The 14,297-nt window shown below is 30.0% G+C and overlaps 3 protein-coding genes across 3 annotated transcripts; 1 reads left to right on the forward strand and 2 right to left on the reverse strand.

Moving 5' to 3' along the window:
- Nucleotides 1–4,639: 4,639 nt before the first annotated feature.
- On the reverse strand, nt 4,640–5,638 carry LOC108825744 (uncharacterized). The gene is made up of 2 exons (XM_056994172.1): nt 5,566–5,638; nt 4,640–5,021 (listed from the first exon to the last, which is right to left on the reverse strand). Exons 1-2 carry the CDS (start codon nt 5,577–5,579, stop codon nt 4,721–4,723), a joined length of 315 nt encoding a protein of 104 aa, XP_056850152.1. The 5' UTR covers nt 5,580–5,638; the 3' UTR covers nt 4,640–4,720.
- Nucleotides 5,639–10,441: 4,803 nt separating this feature from the next.
- Nucleotides 10,442–11,516, forward strand: LOC108828560 (uncharacterized). The gene is made up of 3 exons (XM_056995207.1): nt 10,442–10,714; nt 10,976–11,058; nt 11,156–11,516. The coding sequence occupies exons 1-3, from the start codon at nt 10,645–10,647 to the stop codon at nt 11,435–11,437; spliced, it is 435 nt and encodes a 144-aa protein (XP_056851187.1). The 5' UTR covers nt 10,442–10,644; the 3' UTR covers nt 11,438–11,516.
- An 11-nt stretch (nt 11,517–11,527) lies between these two features.
- On the reverse strand, nt 11,528–13,235 carry LOC108828559 (two-pore potassium channel 1). The gene is made up of 3 exons (XM_018602290.2): nt 13,118–13,235; nt 11,983–12,938; nt 11,528–11,894 (listed from the first exon to the last, which is right to left on the reverse strand). The coding sequence occupies exons 2-3, from the start codon at nt 12,906–12,908 to the stop codon at nt 11,741–11,743; spliced, it is 1,080 nt and encodes a 359-aa protein (XP_018457792.2). The 5' UTR covers nt 12,909–12,938; nt 13,118–13,235; the 3' UTR covers nt 11,528–11,740.
- Between the last annotated feature and the right edge of the window lie 1,062 nt (nt 13,236–14,297).

The following is a 14,297-nucleotide window of genomic DNA, read 5'->3' on the forward strand; positions in this document are numbered from 1 at the left end:
AATATATAATATTTGTTGACTATTGTTAACGTTTTACGGGCTGTGATTATTATTTTTTCAATGTGTTGTGATTGTTTATAATCTTTTTTTTTTCAGTGTCACTAGAATTCTTTCAGTACACAAATATAATAAGTATATATAAAAATAAGTTTTTAATTCCAAATACACACTTCCTAATTTGATTATTACTATTAAAAAAGATTTTGATGCAACATCTACACCTCATAAAGAAAACTATGAATAGACAAACTACAATTTAATAGATTGGTTACCAGTATGAATATATAAGTTTTATAATTTATAGTATTAGTTTAAAAGTTTTATCTAATTTAATAATTTAACTTTTTGTATAAAATTAAAAATGGTTAGTTATATATATATTAGTCCGCACAATGTGCTGACCATCAACTAATCGTTAGTAAAATATGTTTTCTTTCAAAATATATTTTAATTGTGAAAACATAAATGGTTACATATTTAATATCTATTAGTTAATTTTATATTAATTTAATTAAATGTTAATTTATTTTTTGTAAGTAATAAAATACAGAAAATAAAAAAGAAGCTAAATTGAAACTAAATATAAAAATTAAAATCAAGAACCAAATCAAAATCTAAAATAGCTAAAACCAAAATTTGAAATAAAAAAAAAACAAAATTTGAAAACTAAAACTAATATTTAACAGTCTAAAAATAAAAATTAAATCTAAAAACTATTAAAACAATCAAGGCCTTATATGTTTTGATAAAAGATAATAGAACAACTAGATATTTAAATGGAAATGCATGAGTGTAACTAAAAATGGTAGAGTAAGACCAAAGTGTTCTCTAACAAAATAAAACAAAATATGACCTACTTTTGAAAAAAAAATCCCAAATTCAAAAGGATACAATGTTTTCCTAATTTAACAATATGATAATATACTAGAAGTAGTTAAAAGAATATCGTCGTCAAACACCCTCTCCCTCCCCCTCCCAAAAAAACATAAAATTTAACGTTATTTAGAGAATTTAACATAATAATTAAAGTATTTAAATGGTAATACATGGATATAACCAAATGGAATTTCAAAATTAGTTATCTAGAAAAATAAACTAAATATATATTCAGTCATTTAATAATCGAAATAACTATAAAGATATCAACTAATTTGGTATAGAAACCCTTTCTTGAAAAAACTAATTTAGTATATAAAACATTAGTCAAAGTTTATTTGGATCAATTAGTGGGAAGGGATTCATGAATTTTATTTAAAAGAAGTTTGAATAACATATTGAAAACCTAACCTTTGAACTTTTTCAAAGTACAGAACTTTTAAAACGGTGGAAGCGGGGCGGGCGGAAGAGAGGAGAGGGTGTGGCACATGCCCCCGCACTCTTTTTTTTTTTCGTTTTCAGTGCTAAAACAAAATTTAATTAGTTGAGAAAAGAAAAATAAAAGTGGCCCCATCCAATTTAAAAAAAATGTTCTAGTCCAATTACAAATAAAATGAATGTGCTCCATATCAACTAGAATTAAGATAATAAGACATATATACCCAATTAAAAATATACAATAACTTCAGTATTCAGCACATATAATTATTAATCAATATTAAAAGCTTTAATATTTTTTCGTCGAAGTTGAATGTTACGAACCCTATGTCTATTTTCTTTTTAAAAAATACTAGATTAGGACCCGCCCTAAAGGGCGGAAATTGATTTGTCAAATTTCAATTAATAATATATGGTATATATAATATGTGTATATAATATTATATATATTTTGTGTAACATTTATATATATATATATATATATATAAATATTAGACATATATATAATATTTTATTAAATATATATAGAATTTAATAGTGTTATAATTTGTGTTGTACTTGTTATTAGTTTGTATTTAATCTTCTTTCATTTCTAGTATAATAATTTGCCTTGTCATACCTTTTACCTTTTAACACACATAGTTATGCCTTTTTTTCAAAAAAAAAAACTTATACACATAGTCTCGTAAAATATAATATATAAAAAACATATTTAAAAAATCTACTGACCATATGCCACTATTATTTGGTTGTTTGAACAAAAAAAAATCATGTTCTTGCATAACTGTGTATGTTGTGATATGACGTAGGTGAAGAGTAAATATATGGAAGTAAAGTTAGTGATACGAACATGAGCCTATGTTGGTCTATGCCACAATTATTTGGTTTTTGGAAGATCAATGAGCATAAGCATACACGGTCTTTGTATGCTTACGTTGTAAATGAGTCGGATATTTTTTCTCTTATGTCTGGAATGATATGGAACTCGTTGATTTAAGAGTGGTTCAGTTTTATATGATCTAATTATATTAAGAGATTAACCAAAACTATTATAAAAGTGTTACTGGTTAGGTTTAACTAATCTATGTTGGTTAAGATTTGGTTTAATTTAAGTTGGTAGGTTACATTGTATAGGAGGTATGATATATTCTAGCAACAACTATGAAAGAGTCCAAAATTTAAATGAGAACTTCAAATATTAGATAATCCCTAAATTAATAGATTAGATTCTGCAAACAAAAGAAGCCGTTTTTTAAATCAGGTAGCACAAACCTTTGTGCAAGGAGTCTGGTGTTGACATCAATATAGTTATTGATTTAACAATTGAACATTTTTGATTCCACAAAGATTCACTTCTTAGAATCTTTTCAAGTAAGCTTTTCTATCATTTCTGATAATTTATCATATATTTAATTTCAATTAAATTATTCACTTCCTTTCATTGTTTACCATATTTAAAATACTATTATAGTTATTTTCATTAGGTGCTTACTAAACAATATTTTACATTGCAAAACCAATGTCTTTAGTATAATATCTATCTTATTAAAGTAGAAGTACTTTAAGTTTTTGTTTGGTAATAGGGATATAAATCTTTAAAAAAATATTAATTGTGTTTGGTAACAAAGATAGTAGAGATTTTTTTTCCTTATTTAAATGATAGATTTAAGTATTTAATGTTCTTTCCTAATTTAAATAATAGATTTCTTTAATAGAATGAATCTTAACCATAATATATTTTAGTTAAAATTTAATATTATTCAATATTTATTAATAAAAATAATAAAATAAAAATCACACATCAAAATCAATTTATATATCATATAAATAAAATATAAAATATTTTATTTATAAATTGTTAGTATAACACTTTTATAATATAAGTCCAATTAATTATAAATATTAAATTTTTATATGATACACTGTGATATAATAGACGATTAAAATCACATAATATAATTATTTAAAGTAATATATTAATTTTTTGTTTTAAAATGTTATACTAACAATTATGTAATACATATTAATTTACATATATATATATATATATATTATCATTAGAACAAAGAAAAAAATTGAAGTGAAAGCAAATATTTATACGGCCACGGGTCAAACTATAGAAATAAACAACAATGGCGTAAGATTTTTTTAAACAAATTTATTTTAGTTTCAAATATGTTTATATATTTTATGTATTTATAAATTATTTTATTTGTTATTAAGAATGCTAAGATTTTGGAATTGGAAAAAATTATGATTCATCTCTATATTATTTTAATTAGGAATTTCAAATTAATATCAAAATATTTTTTTAAACTTTTAATTTTTATTATAACTACAAATGTTAATTTTCAATCTAAATTTATGTTTAAATATTACAAATATATCATTTATAAATAAAAAACTAAAAACATAAAATGAATACCCGCCCGGTTGGGCGGGTCAAGATCTAGTAATTTTTTATATTTTTAGTTTATTGTATACTTCCAGTTTAATTTTGAATATTTTGAATAAATTGTTATTAATTATGATAAATATAATTATATGCCCATTCTATAACTAAATTTCTGGATCCCCTAGGTGGAAGTAAAATCGTCATGGGTAAAGTGGTATAGTGATACATAAATCATCATAAAGCAAACAATAATCGGTTGTAGATATATCTATATATTAATTCATGTCTCACGATTTGTAATATCATAATAAATTAAAATTAAAAAAAAAAGAGTTTCAAAAAGCAACGGTTTCCTGATCCCTTTTTTAAATTTGACATAGAATAATTATTCGAGGTGTGGCTAACTCTCTATTTCTCATGAACAGAAATCCAGTTCTGGATATGTTGTTAACTTGGCTCCAAGACTAATAAATCTCAATACCATTTGTTCTTCGCTTGTATCTATCCAAAATCGATTTGGGAAAGTGTCGATCTCAAGACTGGGATAGCTAATGCTTCCTCGTCCTAGAACTATAATAGTTACCAAGTGATGTTGAGGATACGATTTCTTGTCATGGCCTTATTCTTCTGTGGCAAACACGTACTTTTAAGAAATCCTGACGGAATGCAACTATCTCAACCACCATTCAAATCTTACTAATTAAAAACCATTTTGTACGACACACAACACAATGTACCAATGTAACCGATTAAAAAAAAACAATCGAGAAACAAAAAGATTCTAAATCGAGACAAGCAGAGTTATCAATTTGACAAAACCCGATATACTGTATATAGTTTGGTTTCGATTTAGTACTATACATACCACCTAATTGACAAATAAAAAGAATAATATCTATCATAAATTAAACCCTAAATCTCAATCACCAGTGATCAAAAACTCCAATATATTAGAATGTTGAATTGCCTTTGTACATTTGAGAAAAAAAAATATATTGAAACAATTAATCTTCATTTACTCCGTCTTTTAATAGATCCAATGGAAATATCAATCTCAATAAGATTATCATCTTCTTCCATTATCGCATCATCTATCTGTTCTTGTTCATCTTCATCAGCCCTTGTTCTCTGCCGACTTTGATTAATGTTCCTCACTGCCTCTAGAGTCTTTGCTTTTTCGCTCACAAGAAGAATCTCAATGAGACCATCTTCATCCTCCTCCTCAATATCACCATAATCATTAGCAGCAGCAGCATCGGCTTCTTTTTGAGATCGATCAAGCAAATAGTCTCTTGTTTTCTTCTTGAGAAATCTTAGAAAGAAAAGAAAAGTAGAGATGAACAAGATGGAGATGGTTACTAGGAGTGAAGAGAATCCATAAAAGCTTAAGAAACAAACGAAAGCTACAAATGGAATTACTATTACAAAGAAAAGCAGCAATGGCAGATGTAAAAGAAAATAACACCAAGAAAAGTGCTTTTCTTTATCAATTTTATCCGCCATTTTTATCACTCCACAGAAACTCGATTTCAAGACGACCAGAATAAAACAGAGCTAAAAGGAAGTTGAGAATGTTGTGTTATCCATTGATGTAAGATTAACTAATGGACTTTGAGTTTTATCTGATTTAAATCTTTAAACCGAGTATCAGTCTCAAAAGAAGACATATATTTATATTTATATAATAAAGGAATACGAATACTATTATTTCTTGAAAAGTTTCAGACACGTCTCAGAAGAGAGAGAGAGAGGGAGAGAGATCTGGGAAAGTCAGAGGAACCAAACAAGAAAGCTCCGTTTTTTTACTCTTTATAAATACACCTGCAACTAATTTTTCTCGAGAAAAGGAAGAAGACCTTGGTTTTTGCATGTATGTTAATTTTTTTAGCTCCAGAAAAAGCTTAGGAATTTGGTAAAGACATGTGAAGCCCATTAATTAAGGATGATTAGTTTAAAATCATGAATGATTATACTCTTTCCACTTTTTCAAAAAGTAATGTTTTTAAAATATATAGTTCTTCAAAATATAAATCATTAATATATATATTGTATCTACAAAAGTTTTCATATTTTTAATTCAATTTTAACAACTTTATTAAAAACCATGTGACCATTTATATTTTTAGAATTTATTTTATAGTTAATTAAATTACTTTAATTTCATATTAATGATTTTTATATAAAGTAACTTTCTTATTTTTAAGTTTTAACTTAAAACATCATATATTTTAATACTAATATTTTTTCATACAAAACAAACAATAACCTCCAACCAACAGCATAACAACTGTGATTGGTAAAAACAGCATACCAACTGTACATGGTTAAATCCAATTAATACATAGAACCGACCCAGTCGAGTAAGGGGACTTATGTTATGTTTTGGAATGTATGTTTATTTGATTCTGTACCAATACTTGTGTTGTTATTGATTTTTCGATTTAAAATCAGCTAGCAGTAAATAAAGTGACAAATGTTTTTGCACCAGTTGCTAAGAGAGAACTATTTTTTTTAAACTAAATGTGAGATTGTTAACCGTCTATTTAAGCAAAAGTTGAATAAAAGCTAATCGAATTTATTTTTTCTTTTTGAAACTCCACAGTTAATTGAGAGGTGAAAATATATGTAGAGGAGAATACGAGACCAGGTTTGCCTGAAATATGAAAATATGGTACTAATCCTTGTATTTTTTTTCTTTGAACAAACCCTTGTCTAGAAGTTACCCCTTCATAAGTTTGTCGATTTTTTTGGTCGCTTTTAATCTTTTGATTCATGTAGGTGGCTCTAGACAAGAGTTCAGCAAGAATGGTTAGGCCTCTGGAGTTTAACAAGAGTTAATCCACTATAATCTTAATCACAAAGATATATAATCTCTCTCAAGCTTACAATATGATTATTTGGACTAGTGATAAAATTACATACGAACTTTTTATATATAGTATGAGTTAATTACATTAACTTAGTTAGATTAGAGTGTTCGCTTATTTCCATAAACCTATTAGGAATATTTTCAATGATCATATCAACTTCCATAATTCTATAATATTGTTATTTATGTATTTGATTATGATTTAATGTTAAACAGTTTTGCCATTTTGTGATTGAGTTTTCTCCGCGGTCACTTTTAACTTTTCCGAACTTACCTTTGTCTCATTCAAACTTTCTTGGGTTGAAAAGACCCCTCATGACGGTTGTTTCAGTGGCAATCATGATGATGAGATGGTAATAAAATAAAGAGTATTTGTACTCTATACACTCCCCTTTTCCAATATTTGCATCCCCTACCTTAATTCCTCCCAAAATTCTCCCCTCCAACTTTACTTTTTTCCCCCCAACCAATGGTATCTAGCTATTGTAAGGGTTTTGAACAAATTTGCTCTAAAATAAAAACATCACTCCGTATTGGAAGGTTTTGTTAATTATTTTTCGTTTTTTACTTTTATCCTATTGAGTTATAAGTCACAACCTAAATATAAAAGTATGTATACAAGTAACTATCTCAAAAAAAAAAAAATACAAGTAACTATCTCATGCCGTCTACGACTTCTATAAAGTATAAAAAAATGTCGATGAAGATATACGTGCCTAAGTAACTAAATAGAGAATCCATGAACGTACCAAAAACAAATTCCAACATCTTATGTTAGGTTGTAACTGCTTATTATAAAAAGGAATATTCTGAATAAAAGAAATATTTTTTTTATTTTTGAGAAAGGGTTTACAATAAAAGTAATAACTATATGTGGAATAGAAAAATGAAATGCTAGAATGAAATAAAACTTGAAACTAATAATGGATAGTGAATTAAATGTTTCCATTCACAAATTCTATAAAGATCAATTTAAGGATCTGATAATTCGAAACTATAATTTTGAGATAATTTATTTATAAGAAAACAATTATGTCAAAATTATATGAGTTGTGTTGATATAAATATTTTACTTTCTCTTTCACATCTCACGAGAGAGAGAAAAAGAGAGAGAAAGTAGATCTAATCGGTTCCGGCGGTCGGCCGGCGCGTGAGCGCTCGTGTCGCCGCCGGAGCTTTTCGTTTTCATCATCATGAGTTGTCTAGTTTCATCTCTTTCCCATCTTACCTTTCGTCGCTTTGTTTGAGCTCTGGTCCGCCTTTCTTCTTCGGAGACGCGGTGGTTTGGAGGGAGAACGCGGCCGTCTGGGTTTTGGTGTGGTGAAGAGGGTCGTAGTGGTTAGCTTTTCCGGGAGGTGGGGGCTAAGTTAGCTCCACCGGCGCCGGCTCCAGTCGCTGCGTGGCGGAAGTTTCTTCTACTTCGCCGTCGTCAGCTCAAGTTGTCCGGGGCGTGAAGACGAAGCTTGTCTTACGCCGTCGGCTTTAAGGCTCATCGGTTTTAGTTAGTCAGGGTTGGGTTTCGGCTCGATTGGAAAAGGATTCTAGTTCCTTTGTCCAAGGTTTAATTGTCTCTTTGTCGGAAGAAAGCTCGGGTGTTGAAGCTCTTCGACAAAAGGTCAGGAAGTGTGTGAAGAAAAAAGTTTCGGTGGGGATTCGGAGGTGTATCGAGTTCCGGCGATGCTAGGGTTACGGTGGTCTGGTGCAGCGGTGCGAGGAGCATTGACGGTTGAGTCGAGGCGGAGCGACATCTGTCTTCTAGACGGTGCAGATCATGACACGCGTCCATATGGAAGCCTCCTCGATGTGTGCTGCTCTAACCGGCCGGGTTTGCAATGTGGGTTTGGAGCCTGTTTCATTGTAGTTGGACTTCGGCCATTTGTTTGTTTGCCATTTGGCTTGTGGGCTTTGGCTTTTTGTTGTTGATGTACTGGGCTTCGGCCGTTTGGGCTTGGCCTTTTCTATTAATATAAATCTAGATGGAAAAAAAAGTGTTGATATAAATATTTTAGAGTTATTTTTGGGTTCACCCCTAGAGTGAACCTAGAGGTTCACCCAACCAATAGGAATCACTCATTTTACAATTGATATCTTTTAAAAAAGAAACAAAATATTGTCAAGTTATATTATGTTTTTAAAATAAATAAAATAAAAACAAATAAAAATAATAGTAGTTACAAAAAATAATTTTTAAAAAATAATTTTTTAACATCATCAAAAAGAAAATAAACCCTAAACCCTAAACCATTGAGTATACCCTAAACCCTTGGGTATACACTAAACCATTGGATAATCTTAAACTCTAAACCTTAAATTCTAGTATATGCAAAAAAAAATTAGATATTTTAACGCCATCATCGAAATACTAAACCCTAAATCCTAAACTCTAAACCCTAAACCCTTGGGTAAATCATAAACACTTGGATAGTCCTAAATTTTAAATCAAAAACACTAAACACTAAAACAATAAATCTTAAAAATGCTAAACCCTTAATCTTAATCCCTAAACTCTTTTTAGGATTAAGGATTTGGTATTTTTAAGATTTAGTGTTTAATGTTTTTAGTTTAGAGTTTAGGATTTAGTGTTTTGATGACGGAGTTAAAATATTTTTAAATTCTTTTTTGCATATATTACTATTTTTATTTATTTTTAACATTTTTTATTTAAAAACATAATATAACTTGATAATATTTTGTTTTCTTTTTTAAAATATATCAATTGTGAAATGAGTGATTCTTATTGGTTGGGTGAACCTCTAGATTCACTCTAAGGATGAACCAAAGAATAAGTCAATATTTTATATTTGAGAAATTGCTAAAATTACTACATTTCTAATACCATTTTTTATGTTTTTTTTTTAAGAACTTGCATTAACATTTACAAAAGGGAGCACCAACTGCACAAGACACAGGTTGCTCGGACCACATACAGGCCCCATCCAAAAAATAACAAAGCAACAACCATTCTTTAAGTCAAGTATCGCCAAGTAGAAAGATATAGCCATTGTGGTAGGAGAGTATCGCTGCTCACGAGATAATATGTCCAACTTCAATCTGAGAGTATTTTTATTTCCAAAATGACCACCTTGAGGGGGTTGCGATGCAGGGGCGAATGTAGGATTTTTATTATATGGAAGCAAGTCATATATAAATATAAATATAAGTTTAAACATGAATTTTAATAGGGGCAAATAGTTAAATTTTAGGTTAAGTTACAAAGAATTTGGAATTTTTATAGGGCAAGTGCCACATTCTTGAGTCAAGTAGCACCGCCACTGTTGCGATGTTGCTAATCACATTAAACCTCATTTTGATCTATCTTATCTTCTCTTCAAAGATTTTTTTCATGTTTATCTTAACCACATTAAACCTCATTTTAAAAAGATAAATAAACATATATAACCATATAATTAACTAATTTACATTTAGGATTTAGAGTTGGAAGAGTGGAGTTTTAGAACGTAGGGTTTAGGATTTTAGTAAATATATAGATAAATATCTAAAATTATAAATGAATTTTAAGAAAAATAGATTCAAAGAAGAATTTTTTGAATTTGTAAAATAAAATTTGCAAAAAAAATTGAAATTTTTTTATAAAAAGTTTGAATTTGAAAAGTTATAATGCGAAAACTTAATATTTTTGTTATTAAAATATTATATTCATATATCCATAAAGCAAAGATATAAGAGTTTTTGACATTTTTAATGAAAAATATATTTTTGTACATGATTGATAACATTTAATGATTTAAAAATAAATAAAATTAAAGAAAATAAATACGAGAATCCAACCAATCGGCCACCGATAGCTTTCTAATCGCAACTTGATTCTCTACCTTGCCAATTGCAATAACCGGATCCGACCCGGTCCTCAACACAGTATTTCTTTAATTCTTTCCATCCAACCTCTACCATTTTGTAGGGTTTTTCGAGAATCCATCAGTGGTGAATCAGAAAACAATTTTTTTTTTTTAAAACAGATTATTCGATAATGAAACAATAACAATATATTCCAAAAAGAGCCGAGAAATCAATTATTGTCTGAGAATCCATTGAACGTCGATCTTCCATGGATACTTCTGTAACGCAGACGACAAAGACTCTGCCTCCGGAAGATGAAGAAGAAGATGATGAGTGGGGTAAGTTAATTCTCTTACTCTGAGAATCGATTCAATTGCATTTGTGTTTATCTCAAAATTGACTCATGTGATCGTATAATCTCCCACGTGTTCTTGATTCAATCTTCAAATTTTGAAACCCTAAATTCCATTTTATTGGAGTCTTCATCAGAAAAAAAAAAATCTATGCTTTGTGACTCACAGAGCATTGTTCCAATCTCTGCATCATCTTGTTCAATTGCAAACTTGTTGAATCGATCATTTGATTTGATTTGGGTACAGACACTGATGGGTTTGTGCTTCCAAGCTTGGAGACTGAACAAGAAAATGTTAATGATTCACAAGTTGATACATCTTCTCCTGAAGTCAGTGTTTGGTTTCTCTTCTGTATATTAAAAATAGATCAATAGAGGAGTTGTTTCAGTTTCAATGATATTTACCTCTTGTTCTATGTTTTTGTAGATTATTAAAGCTGAAGAAAGCATCTACCTAGGACCACATGGAGGAGCTCCTCCCTCGCAGCTACAAGACGGTAACCCGTCGAGCAGGAAGCAGCGGTTTAAGCAGAAGCTCAAGGAAGCGGACCAGAAAATGAATGTGTCTGGTCGAGAAAACAAAGTGGCCAACCTAAGAGAGCTTGTAGGCGGCGTTGAGAAAGGAACTGATGTGTCAAAAGGTGTTTCAAGAGACTGGCTTGACCCACATTGCCATGAGTCTCTGTTCGAGAAACGTCAACAACTGTAACGCCTCCTTTTTTCTCTTTTGTAATCGTTTTGTATCAATACCCAGAGATCTCAATGCAATAAAAACAATCATCATATTATCAAACAAACATGAGACCAATAGCAAGATTCAGTTTGCTTAGACAACGTATACGTGTATATCCATATGTATATTATACACTCAAGACATCACAAAACAGTCATAGAGATGGCATTACAGTATAAACACACATACAGAAACAAATAACACTTCCAAAAGAAAACTGTTCACTCTCTTTTACTTCTTGTAGTTGTGTGCAGGTATAATAACTTAAATGAATGCTGCTTACCTTTGGATCTGAGCTAGAACGATGTCAGAATTGGTCAGGTTTCCAGATTCATCATAATCAAGTTGCTCAAACTCTTCCATGATCCCAGATATATCTTTCTCATCTATCTTCCCCATTTCTTTCAGCTTATATACAATAAACTCTGCAGCTCTGAAACACACACAAAAAAAGACAAAGATTAGCAGAAGAAGAAGAAGAAGATAACAGAAGAGAGAAACAAAGTCTGAGAATGTCTCACTCGACAACTCTATCTTCATCAAGATCAGCAGCTTCAAGATCATTGTTTGTGATCCTCCTTGTCAAAACCCATTTCACCAACTCTCTCTGTTTGGTTTCTGCATTTAACTCAGCTACATAGAGTAAAAACTGAGCCAAACATATAGTACTCGTCAAGATCCAAAACACAGCGAAAAGGCGTCCGGTTCCAGAGTTAAAGCTTTTGTCTCCATAACCCAACGTAGTAACCGTGGAGCATACACAGTAGAAAGCCTCAATAACCGGCATTTTCTCAAACGTTACAAGGAAAACAGTACCAGCAAGGACGAGGACTACAAAGACAATGAACGTGACGTAGCATTTGTATCTCATCTTGTTAGTTTGCAACTCCTTGAGAATGTCTAGTGGACCGGAGCTTTGACGCAAATGGAAAGCCCTGACCAGCAAAGTCTCTTGCTTCTCCACTAGATAATCCGCTGCTCGGCTTAAAAGGTGACCCACGAGGACCATTCCTGAGAAGACAAAGGCACAAGCGAGTAGTCTAGATGCAGAGCTACTAGGGACAAGGTCACCGTATCCAACGGTTGTCATCGTTACAACACAGAAGTAGACAGCATCCAACACACCGTTGGTCTTGTGACCGGAGATCTGGTTTCTGACGAGGTAGAAACAGAGAGTTCCGATGATTAGATATAGAGCCAAGAACATGATCACTCGCCTGAGGTTCGGGTTTAGATCCCTGAACAGTTGACTTGGATGAAGAGGGGGTTCGTCGGTTTTGACATGGTTATCGTCGTAGGTACAATCACCACGAGGAGCGCTTCTTGAGCGACGCAGTCTTCTTTTGCTTGAAGAGGTTCTTGATTTTGTGTTGAAGTCTTGAGTCACGGGATCTATCTGATCCTTAGGTAACAAGGGCTCACGAGCTGAATCGGCACTTGATGACATTCTATAAACCAAACCAGGTGATCAAGAAACCTGGAGATCAATCAAATCTTTGTCGGTTACCGAGTTTAGAGACACGATGACAACAATAATCATTCATGGAGATAGAATACTTAAGCTGTAAAACAGCCTTGACCAAGCAGCAAAGAAAGGATAAGTTGTTTGGGAAGAGACAAGATGACAGTAAACAGAAATTTTCAACGAAGACTTACCAGTATATCAGTAAGCGATTTGCTTGGATCTCACAACAATCGTTCTTTGGTGATGTTACCACTTCACACAGAATTCTGTTTCTTGTCATACCGGTATTTATAATGGTTGTCATTTCAAACCTTTTTTTACTCAACATCAACTTTTGTTAACCCATTTATGAACACGTTATTATGACCATACGAGTTTTCGACCAAACGTATAAACAATGAGAACTAGTAGCACCTGGAATCACTGAGTTGGATCCTAAACTACCTAATCAAATCGCTGTAACTTTCACTATAACGAACCTAATTCATTTCACGACTCGAGATCAACTTTCTTACTTGTTACATTAGGTAAAAGTATGCCTCAAATGAGATTTTGATAAAATAATTATTACATTAATAAGTTTCTTCTAAAAACTTTAAATAATAACAAATATATTTAAATGATTTTATCAAATAAAATCATAAAAATATTTACTTTTATCAATACAAATATCATACATATTTCTAAAATTCTAATTTTAAATATTTCTAAATTTTATATGATAAAACGTTTAATTTAAAAGATATGATATATATATATATATATATTAACTTGAATCTATTAATTGAAACTTTTTTACTCATATGACTTTGTGATCATTTATATCTTGTCATAACAAAAAAAAAAAAACTATTAATTACAAAATTACTTTTAATTTTTTAATAATTTATAATTACTTTAAAAATTCAATATAATATATACTAATTTTTAAATTTTGTTATATGGTGTTTTTCTAACTTGCTTTAATAATAAAAATAAAGATAGATTTACCCAAATTATCATCAAATTTTATTATTAACAATCATTAATTTCTATATTTTTATTGTATTAAATTATTCTGAATTTTTTTTAAATGAAAGAATGAATAATAATGTTATTTAATAAATAATATAGTATATGGTTAGGTGGCTGAATCTATTTATCTAGGAATTATTTTAGTAATGATAATGACATAGTCTGCATGTTATAATACTTTTCAATTAAGTATATCAGAGATTACATTCGCATTTTCTATATTCTTCTAATAATTTGATATTTATTCAACTTTTATAATTTTGTTTAGTAACATTAAAAAATTAGAAAGTCAAATAAATTTGTCTCTTACATGCCCGCGTCATGCGTAATCTACAGCATATTGTAATTAATTTTCTT

The sequence above is a fragment of the Raphanus sativus genome, chromosome 9, assembly GCF_000801105.2.
Source record: "Raphanus sativus cultivar WK10039 chromosome 9, ASM80110v3, whole genome shotgun sequence".
Taxonomy (NCBI): Eukaryota; Viridiplantae; Streptophyta; class Magnoliopsida; order Brassicales; family Brassicaceae; genus Raphanus; species Raphanus sativus.